We start from the raw sequence: 10620 nt of genomic DNA, 5'->3' as shown, positions 1-10620 counted from the left end.
GGTGGGAGCAGGTTTGGGTTCAGCTGTGGTTGGCTTTGTGCCAGTTCAGACCAGTGCCAGAGGAACTGTTTCAGTATCCCGTATTACTTCATGCTTGAGAACACGGTATTTAACAAATGGGAATGGAAAACTCGGCAGGGTTAAGCCCCAAGTGTTGAGGATCAGCTTGGGAAGGATGTTACCGACTCCTCTGTGGGAGCTCAAACACCCGCTTGAGGGACTTTGATTCAGATCCAGCTCTGCTTGGCCCGTGTGTGTGAAGGTGAAGACATGGAGATGCGGACAGGCAGGAGCGCTGCAGCCCCATACCGGCGCACAGCAACGGGAGGGTGGAGGTTGCCCATGCACTGGGTTAACCCCAGCGCCGGGCAGCGGGCGCTGCTGCCCAGGCAGGGGGGGCCGGTTCCACCCAAGCACCCGCTGGGGCGCGCTACGTTCGGCCTCCCACCCCGGGCGGAGGCCGGGCCGGGGAGCGCTCAGCCCGGGGCAGGAACCAGCGGGCAGGGCCGCGGGCAGGCGCACCGCCCGCAGTGGGCAGGAAGCGGCGCCGGGCCGCGCCAGCGCTTCCGGGGCGGCAGCGGGGCCCGGGCCGCTGCTCGGTACGCGCGGCGGCAGCCGGCTCCGCCCGGCGTGGGTCGGGCAGGGACGTCCTGTGAGTCCCCCCCAGCGGGCTCGGCCGCGGGGAGCAGGTGGGAGCCGGTGTGCCCGCGGGAGCGGCCTGCGGGGCTGGCGGGGGGCGGGTGGGACGCGGGCCCGGGGCCCTCAGGCTTCCTCCTGCCTCGGCGGGACCGTGCGAGCCACCGGTAACACCAAGCGGCAGCGTGTTGTACCCGCGCTGTTGGCGCGTCCGTGGATGGCACGAAACCAGGGGCTTGGCCTCCGGTTCCTGGGGGGGCAGGATGAGAGCCTGAGCGTGGCTTCGCCGCAGTGGGTGGTTGGGGGGTGCCCTGCAGTGCGCGTGGGTTTCCTCTGTCTCCCCACCGCGCTTTTTCCCCTCCCAAAACCTTGTGGCGGTGATGGTATTTACTGTGCTTTTGTCTCTCGGTAGGTATGGATGACAGGAAGGATGAGAAAAGTAGAACGCGCTGTGCAACTTCAGAAGAAGGGCTGAAAGGCCGAGGTAGGCATTGCTGATCCATCTCTGTGCTTTGGTGTTATGTGGGTTAACCCTTATATCAGTCACTGTGTTTGAGCCTGATATTGAACGTTGTCACTCGGTAATAGACCATGTCACACTGGAAGCGGGGAAAAAAACACAATGAGCCCCTATTTCAAGGGTTTTAAGTTCTGTGGAGAGTCACTGTTGTAGACCACAGTTACGAGCATGCTTGTCACTGTTGCCTTCTGTTATCCTAAGGAAAAGAAAAAAGGAAACGAAAACGCAGTAGAAGCAGATCATCGTCCATTTCATCCACGTCGTCTTCTAGCACTACATCCACTTCTTCCTCCTCATCACGCTCATCATCGAGGTCATCTTCTTCAAGCAGCAGAGGTAAGCTACCTCCATGCGTACACACAATGTTTACCACTCCTGGAAATGTTTAAAAGCTTATTTTAACGTGGCTAAAGCACCACAAAATGACAATGTAGAATACCAGTACTGCGTGTTCAGGGGGTTTCTCTCATAACCCTTTCCTATTGCTGTGTGAAGGTACCTCTTTACACACCCTGTGCAATGTTCTTGTGTTAACTTTTTAACTTCAGAGTAGAAACTGTCATGCAGAGAAATGTTCCTTTGTAACAGTATGCCATATAGATTTGAAACTCTAACTGTGTTTGTTAGACTTTCAAAACACAGATCTTTTTCTGCTTCACCCATCTGTCTGGACCAGAATTGGGGTTTTTGTTTTAGTCTTACTTTGGTCTTTACATTTCAAGCATTTCACTTTGAGGACTCATGTGAGGTTCGTTAATACCAATGACCAAATTCAGTGGGAACACACATGCAGGATTAAGACTTTCCATACTAAGCTGCTGCTTACTTAGAAAACCTGGGGTAGATACTATCTGGGAGTAAGTGCAGATGTTTTCCATGGGTATAACTTGTGACACTGAGGGGAACGTATTGCTGATTATATCAGGACTGCATTGCTTCGATATTCTGTCTCAAGATACTTGGTATCACTGCAGGTAAACTGTCCAAATTGCCATTTTTTAATAAAATGTGTCAGGTTAAACACTGAAAAGTGTTTTACCCTTTTTACTATGACTGGGAAGAACTCTAGTATGAACTAGAGTTCTCCTGATGCAGAGTCTAACATCAGGTTGGCAGGACCTCATATTTGTGACATATATGTTTAACAAAGAATTAGTTCTGCTTCTCTTGAAGCAGATTTACATCTGCATGGAAATAGTACTTGTTCTCATACGTCAGTGGCAGGATTCAGTGTATCTGACATAAATAAGTTCTGAAAATATTAAAATCTATGAACTTGCACATTTGAGGGAGGTGTTTTCTTCTTGAATGAATTTTATCCCATGTGGTACACTCTAAAACTTGTAAAAATAATTACAATGTCCTGTCAGCCACTGATTGTGTGAACATGGTCGCCATGCTCCCTGGTTCATTTTTTGGAGAGATGTCAAGACACATGTATCTAAGGAAAAAAAAATCACTCTGAATTAGGCTCAAGTTGTCAGTCGGCATGCTCAGAGGTTTGCTAAAACTTTACAGCTAAAAATTCCCTAGGTTTTCCCATTCACAGGGGAGAACAGATGATCTAGCAAAAAATGTCCTACAAGGGCATGTTTAAACAATTCTGTTTACTCCATTTAGACAAAAAAAGACGTGAGGTAACTGAGCTAAGACAGATAGGTGGGTGCAGGTAGTTGCCACTAGCCCTCAGACAGGAGACATGCAGGCAAATAGGCACTAGAACTAGGGAGGTGGGGTGGACCCAGTATGGAAGAAGATGGAGCTGTTAAAGAGGCTGGATGGGGAGGGATGGCAACTGAAAATGAGTGAACAGGAGCAAAAGATGGCTTTGCTTAGCCTAAGAAGTCGACAGTTCAGTGCAGAAGTCTAGAGGGGTTCTTCTAGTGTTTGTGGTCAGGAGAACCATGGCTGGGATGGTGGGAGGTAAAAACTGACTCTGGAGGAGATGTGGGCAAAGGGGCAAGTGTCTGTTCACTATAGTGCACTGATTTTCAGAGCCTGGAAGGAAACCCAGTGTTCTTGAACCCCTTTCTTGAAGGCAAACATTTGTAAAAGCCTTCTGGCCAGGTATACCATCCATCCCCTGGGGGCACTTAGTCCAGTCCATTGTTACCAAGAGGCTGAACATGGTGATAGAATTGCCACATTAGTTGTTTCTTCTGATACTCTTGTGCTGTATTTATCATTAGAAGGCCAGAAGAAGATTGCTTGGGCAGCCTTACCTTAGGCTTTCCTGACTTTTGAGTCTGGCTGTGCTCTGGTGTATTCCTATAATGTTATCTTCTGTTTGGAATTTGTTGTAAAGACACTGCAGAGCTGATACCATGGAGGCAGTCTGTTGGGAGACCAGTAAGCTGTTTCACACTCTCTGTAGGTTTCACACTCTCTATAGTCAAAGCTGGTGCTTCAAAATCGACTTCCTTACGTACCAGTCACAGTGTAAAAACTATTACTGGCTTATAGAACTTGTGAGTTTCTGCTTTACAAAATGTACTAAACCCCTTGAAGTTGGAAGGTGAGCTGAGTAATATGAAAAGTTCATTTGCCTTGAACAGTGATAATCTTTTCAGTGTTTTTTCAGCCCCAACAATACTTTTTGTTGCCTCCTTTGAGAGTCAAAATCCCTGGCTATCAAGCAGGTATTGGCAATCTGTTGAGCACAGCTGCAGAGGAGGAGAGAGAAGTATTGTCTCTATAATCAGCGGTATAAGTAATCACAGAGTAAATCAGGTATTTTCAGTTTCCTTGTTGGACCAGTAAGTGGCAGTAAGTTGATGTGTTGCTTTTCCCAGGGTTAGTTTCAACCAGTGTTAATATATTGTCGTGGTTTAAGCCACATATATATAGCTAAATCAGAGCATTTCCTTCTTGGGTTTTGCATTTCTCTATGCTTTATCTGTAAAACCAAATGCCTTTTTCAGAATGCTAAACTTACAGGGGTTTGTTTTTGTTTAATTTTAGATTCTCCTAAGTCTAAATCAAAGAAAAAGAAAAAAGAAAAACACAACAAAAAGGTAATTAAACATTGACAGAGAGAAGTCGTTAACAAACAGAAAATAGTTCCTTTTTTGATAACCAGTGGCTGTGTAAATCTGAGTCATCCTTTTAGGGTTACAGGAGGTGAACTGATAGGTTGGCATATACTTGACTGTGTACTGAGGGAGAACTAATTTAAAGGTTCCTTTTGCCAATCATTGCTGGTCCAGCTAGAGTTTAGAGTGGTCTCTGAAGAAAAGAGGAGTGGGGAATCTTGATAACATTACAGAATTGTCAGAAGAAACAATTTATAGTCAATGAGAGAGTAGTAGATTCTTGCTGTTGTGATTTTTCATTTTATTAGGGCTTTCTGTTCAGTGATTTTGTGTCTTTGGGTTACATCGAAAGAGAGAGAACGTGGGATCAGACTCTCAAGATCCTGATGGTTGCTAACACCGTTGCATTACTTTCTGTGTACTTCAGCTAGTAGCTATTCAGCAGTGGAAAGGGCAAGCAGTAGTGGCTGTCTTCACTACCTGGGGTGTTGAGAGCTACTTGTAGATACTGTTTTTTATTGCCCTTGTAAGTCTGTAAGCATAAGAGTGTATGTCTCATACTTGTAGAAAAGGAAAAAAGATAGCAAAATGAAGAAAAAGAAAGAAAAGAAGAAGAAGAAAGAGAAAACAGGACCTGTCCAGCTTTCCAAGGTATGCTCATATGAGTCTGAAGTCCCATTATATTTCTCATCTAAACGCTTCATCTGTCCTGTCATAAAAATCTTTATAACACCACCAGTTTTGTCACTGACAGATAGAAACCTCTCTCTATTGTTTCGGACAGTGAGGAACTATAAAAGAATATTGTCTGTAATTTAATTTAAGATTTGCAACATTACAGAATAATTAGGTCTTTTTAATGTGTAATCTCATTGTAGTTCTTTAAAAACAAAAAGAAGAATGAAAACTACAGCATGATAACTGGAAAGAAAATTAAGATGAGAATAAAGAAGACTAAGAAGGATCTAGAGGTAAGAGCTAAAATAGTCTATAAATCCCTAAGAGAAAATACTGTATCTTTTAATATTTTCCTAATAGTAGTCTTTTGTTGAAGCGTAGCTCTTAGCTAGGAGTTGTAAATTGTGTGTAACTTTTAATGTGGCTGTGATGCCATCTGAGAAATTCAAATTCATTCTTTTGGCAGGTTTTGTGTTATGAGTGGGCTTGGCATACTCAGGCATGGGTAGATAACCAAAGGATGCTTGTGCAGGTTCTTAGAATTGCAGTCTGTAATGTTTAGCTGATTTGTGGCTTTCTCTGTTGATTTAATTTACACTGTTTTTAATTGTCCTCATCTTCATCCAGTCTTTTGTGGTGGTAATTGCTGCTTTACTGTGTTTTTCTAATGCATGGGAGACTAGCCATTATTCAGAGAGGAATTAGACAACGGTAGTGTTAGGACCACGTGCTCATGCGTTGTCTCAGAGCAGTCAGATGATTTTGCTGAAGTACCCTGGAAAACAGATACCATGAATATGATTTTGTGCTATTGAGGTGTTTGATCTCAGCACTTACATAATGTGTTTGCTTGTTTGATCAGTTTCCACACCTTAGAGTGATCTGCAGTGGGGTTCTGGTAGTAGTCAGTATGTGTTGAAAGTGTTATTTTGCTGAGGTGTCCAGTTTGGCAGGTTCTGATTCGTAGAATCCTAGACTGGTTTGGATTGGAAAGGACCTTGGGATCACCCAGTTCCAAACCTCTGCCGGAGGCAGGGACACCTCACACTAAAGCAGGTTGCTCCAAGCCCCTGTGTCCAACCTGGCCTTGAACACTGTCAGGGATGGAGCATTTTCTGTAGCTACCAAAGCAGACCTGAGTATTCCAAGTTAAATTTGATCAAAAAGACATTATCTTCCTTTTGTGGCACTGAAGTTTGCGTTAAATGATGCTGAATGCTTGCCAGTTTTATCCCAGTAACCTGCTTCTTACAGTATTTGATATCAAATATTTGGTCCTTTTTTGTTTGGTGTCCGTGCTCATGAACATGCTGAATTGAACAACATCCATTCTTCGCAGTATTTTGAGATTCAATAATTGTTTTGTAAATTGTGACTAAAACCCCTGGAAACAAGTGTTCTGACTGTTTGGGCCATCTCTTATATAAAGAAAGATCCTAAATTCGTGGTTCCATTTCTGTTATGCTGCAAGTTGCTGTTTATGCATAGGAAACAACAGTACTTCCCAAAGCACAAGGCTTGCTGTGTGTACAGTGAACATCGCCGCAGACACCAGAGAATTGCATCGGTTCTGCTTGCAAGCTCCCTCCTGAGCAAGCTATGAGCTACATGATGACAGCCCAGTGGGGCCTCCAGAGGGAGCCCGTTAGAAAATACATCATGAAATAGTGACAGTGACAGCTTGTCTCCTGTAGCATCTCTCCTGAGTACCCACTGCTTTGCACTTCTCCAGGCACGCATGCCAAAGTGGTAGCTACTCATACCCAGCTCTGTGAATGTGGTAGCGCCTGCTGTGCACTGTGCTGAGGTGTGAAAGCCCCACAGAGAGCAGGGTTGTGCTGCCTGAGATGTGAAAGTCCCAAAGAAAGCAGGGTTGTGCTGCCCGAGATGTGAAAGTCCCAAAGAAAGCAGGGTTGTGCTGCCCGAGATGTGAAAGTCCCAAAGAAAGCAGGGTTGTGCTGCCCGAGATGTGAAAGTCCCAAAGAAAGCAGGGTTGTGCTGCCTGAGATGTGAAAGCCCCACAGAAAGCAGCGTTATGCTGCCTTGCTCCACTGGGTACAGGTCTGTTAAACAACTGCCTCTGCCTTTCTGCTCTACAGAGGGACCGGAACCGTGCACAACTCCTTGAATTCCTGAACTCTGCCTTGTAATGGGAAGAGTGCTGAGCCAGGACTTGTAACTCTACCAAGCCAACGATCTTCATGCCTAGCAAAACACTAAAGGGAAACTCAGGGAAAAGGACACCAAGTTTGAGAAGACAATCGGGATGTTCTTTTTTTAATGGCAAAATGAAGAGTAACTGATAACTTGTTAATGAAGATCCGTGTCCTCCTTTTGAGATCCTAAGGTAATAGCCAGGCTGTGGTGTTTTTGGAAGAGCCTGAGAGTGTGTCGTTGATGATAAATGACGCACTGAAATCTAGTAATGTAATTTCTATCCTAACTGCATGCACAATGTACTCTTAATTTCTAGTATCTTCATGTTTCTAGTAGTTTAAGCAAAGCAGAGTATTAGTAAATGTCTGTTTGAAAGATGAGGCATTTCTGTATGTTTATTTTTTCCAGTAGTGCTTTTACTTGTCCTAAAGAGCAGATTGACCTTTGTAAATAGAACATGTTTTTACATAAATGATTTTTTGATGGTTCATTCACTGATAGATTATTTTCTTTTAGGGTTTGAGATATGATCTTTCTCTGGACAGTTTATTGCTCTCTGTCACTAGAAAGTGTAACAGTAAAATACTCTAGAGCAATAATGGTAGCTGAATGATTTTTACTGTAAAATGGAAGCAGGGAAGGCCCTGATTTTGTCTATCCGGATCAGCTGTTCAAAGGCAGCTCGCAATAGATAGTTTACCCCCCACATCTGGAGTTGCATTTCCTAGACTTAAAAACTCTGGAATTCTGGCCTTCCTTTCTGATCCCGTGAGCTGTGCATCACCTCTTCCTCCATCTGAAGTGCAGCAAGACACACATCCCTATGTCTTAGCCTAACGGGAAGAGAAAGAGCTGTAGGAATGACGCCAAGGTGGGCAGTGACAGTGACCCTCCAGGTATGTTGACTTGCCACTGGGAGATAAGCCAGGTCTGGATATGCAGCTGGACCCCAGCATAACTTGTGTGTGTGTGTGGTAGTTTGCTCAGTGCTTGCTCACTTCCAGACTCTTGACTTTTGATCACCCAGCAGGCCCCTGTGTATATAACCCTGATGCAGGAATTCTACTTGAATCCCTTGGGTAGCAAGTGCTCCTCGGGAACCACAGTTTAGCCTGATAAAAGGAGCTGGGGCGGTTGACTTCGGCAGGAATATCAGGTATACAGTGGTCCGAGTGTGGGAGTTCATCAAAGAGCAAACCAATGGAAAACTTTGTGTCTGTGTCTGCCCTGGTGTTTTAAGTAAATCTTGAAGATTTATACCGTTCCTCAAGGGATGATTTTAGAACTGTTTTGGTGTGTGAAACCTGAGGCTGCTGGAATCCTGTCCTCTCCCTGGGTTTGGTTTGGTTGTTTTGGGGGTATTTTTGTGCAATTGTTGCAGAGATACAACTCTTTAGAGACTAAGGCCCTGATCCAGAAAGGCAAGTTTTATCAACATAAAACATGAAAACACGGTAAGAATTAGACTTTCCTTGACTTGTAACCTGGTGATGGAAGCTTTTTTGGAAGCACTGTTCTGAAATGTCAGTAGGGCAAAACCCAAACAAAGAAAAAAAAAACCCCTCTTCCTTTTTTTTTCATGGGGATTATGCTTTGATTTATACTGCTTTGGTGTCTTCTAGCCGGGAATGCCAAAGCATCTTGCCCGGATAAGCAGCTTTTATCTCTGGATTTCTCTTTACAAGGTTAATCCCAAATGCAGTCTTACAAAACACTAACATCCTTGCCATTCCTTAGGCTATATTTTATGTAAAGATAGTATCATTTCCTGAAAATTGAGGTGGGTGGGTGCAAAGTAGACATTTGAAAGATGGAAAATAAATAGGAATGGGAAACTCAGAGATTGCAGTTGTAAAGAATGGCATTCGCTGGAAGGTTCAGACTTACTTGAAGACTGCTGCTTGCTGTCTTATTTGAGACCAGTCAAGATGGTAAAAACTCACTCAGTATTCCATTCTAGTGTGGAAAAGGTGAAGGACCTTTAGTAATATGATGTGGCCTGTTCCTCTTTTAGGGTTTTGGTAGTTGTGAACTCTGTACAAAAATGAGTCAGACCACTTTTTCTTTAAAGAAGCAAAAAGAAAGCTTTTTTCTGTTTCAGGACAGACTAATCTTTTCCTGTTCAGTTTTGACATGTTGGATATGCTTTGATGCTTTAAAGTATTTCTATGCGTTTAGCTCTGAGCTACCGTTTCTTTTAGAAAGCCAAGCTGCTTAAGTTCTGTGGCAGTGATTAGGTTTTATTCTCTCCTGCCCAGTCTCTTACAAGTGCTGTCTGGAACTTCCCAGCAGTTGCTGCCTTTATAAACCTCCTTTTCTACCCATCTCCACATAGATTCTTGGGTTGCTAAAGAGTTCATGTTGCGTCCATCCTTCCCCATCTTTCCCAAGCACTGAGATCACGTGCATCTTCTTGGGACTGAGTATCTTTGAGGCTGCTGTTTGGAGCTGGCCAACAGTCTCTCTAGTGAGCACAGGCCCATAGAGTCAGAATAATTGTCCATGCCAGAAAGAAGTTAATTTTGTTCACCTTTTTGCTAAGGCATAGCTTTTTAATACTTCTTCAGATTACTGTTGTGGCAGCTGAACCAAAGACTGAACCAGACATGAAGGTTATGACAGTAAGGGAAGAGGTGGAGAGGAGTGTGATGAAATACAGATGGGGAAATTTGCATGAGGGAGCTGTGAAGCGGCGTGGGATGTCAACCTGATATGCAAATGGCTGGTGGAGAACCTTGCTATCAGGTCTCTGAATAGTGCCTATTGTGGGGGAAGATGAAGGCTGGAACAATAGAATAATAGAAAAGGTTGAGGTAGGGATGGAGTCTGCTGCTGTCAGAAGCCATGGAGTGGGGCAGAGGACAGTTGATAAGGAAGGGGCTGCAGAAGCTTACCTGGCTGGACAAGTTGAGATTCTTGCTAAAATGCTGAAGAGTAGAAGTGTTTCAGGTGTGAAACCCACTTTGTGTGTGTGTGACAGTCTTCCCTATCACACCCACTTTCTGTGTCCCTGCACCATTTTCCATTTTGGGAATCATACAGAACTCAACTTCTTTTAACAACAGAAATTCCAGAAACAAGGGGAGGGATATATTCTCTGAGCTGCTGCTCCCATGCCCATCATCCGTGGCACCACTCTTTCCAAGTATTCTTCCCCATTTGTGTGACAAGCAGCAGAATTGGTAAATCATGGTCCCTTGGGATTTGTGCCTGTTGCTGTTTAAGGCCTTACTACCACACTAGTCCTGCCTCCCATTTGTGTGCTGTAGTTAGGCAGGCAGAAATGTAGCATAAAGGACTGTGTGGTTTTCACTGATCCTGTGATAGAGATTGCTCGTTTGGACCTCCTGGATCTAGTGAGTAATTGTCATGAAGCAGGAAAGGAACTTTCTAAAGATCTCTCTGCAATTAATACAAGTGATAGTAGTCCCAAAAGTTACCAGCAGAGGATGGATCACAGTTACAGAGGTTTCTTTTCTTATGCAGGGAAAACAGGCAAAAACCCTAAACGTGAACGAATGGTTGATGCAAGTAATTACGTGATTCAGCCAGTTCTCATGGGCAGTTCTTTGCAGTTCTTTGTTACTCATTTCCTTT

The 10620-nt window shown here is 44.3% G+C and overlaps 1 protein-coding gene across 1 annotated transcript; it reads left to right on the top strand.

Annotated features, from left to right (window-relative positions):
• Positions 1-270: 270 nt before the first annotated feature.
• Positions 271-8231, top strand: LOC115613468 (ADP-ribosylation factor-like protein 6-interacting protein 4). Its single transcript, XM_030498890.1, has 6 exons — positions 271-652; positions 1049-1120; positions 1358-1492; positions 4118-4839; positions 5067-5159; positions 6966-8231. Exons 1-4 carry the CDS (start codon positions 271-273, stop codon positions 4183-4185), a joined length of 657 nt encoding a protein of 218 aa, XP_030354750.1. The 3' UTR covers positions 4186-4839; positions 5067-5159; positions 6966-8231.
• The last annotated feature ends 2389 nt before the right edge of the window (positions 8232-10620 follow it).

This window comes from Strigops habroptila, chromosome 10 (genome assembly GCF_004027225.2).
Source record: "Strigops habroptila isolate Jane chromosome 10, bStrHab1.2.pri, whole genome shotgun sequence".
Classification (NCBI taxonomy): domain Eukaryota; kingdom Metazoa; phylum Chordata; class Aves; order Psittaciformes; family Psittacidae; genus Strigops; species Strigops habroptila.
Note: the sequence above shows the minus strand (reverse complement) of the source record. Positions and strands in the feature narration are given on the sequence as shown.

Coding starts and splice junctions, on each gene's coding strand:
- LOC115613468 (XM_030498890.1), top strand. CDS start 271: ATGGAGATGCGGACAGGCAGGAGCGCTGCAGCCCCATACCGGCGCACA. Junction 653..1,048: donor GGGTCGGGCAGGGACGTCCT/GTGAGTCCCCCC, acceptor GTCTCTCGGTAG/GTATGGATGACAGGAAGGAT. Junction 1,493..4,117: donor ATCTTCTTCAAGCAGCAGAG/GTAAGCTACCTC, acceptor GTTTAATTTTAG/ATTCTCCTAAGTCTAAATCA.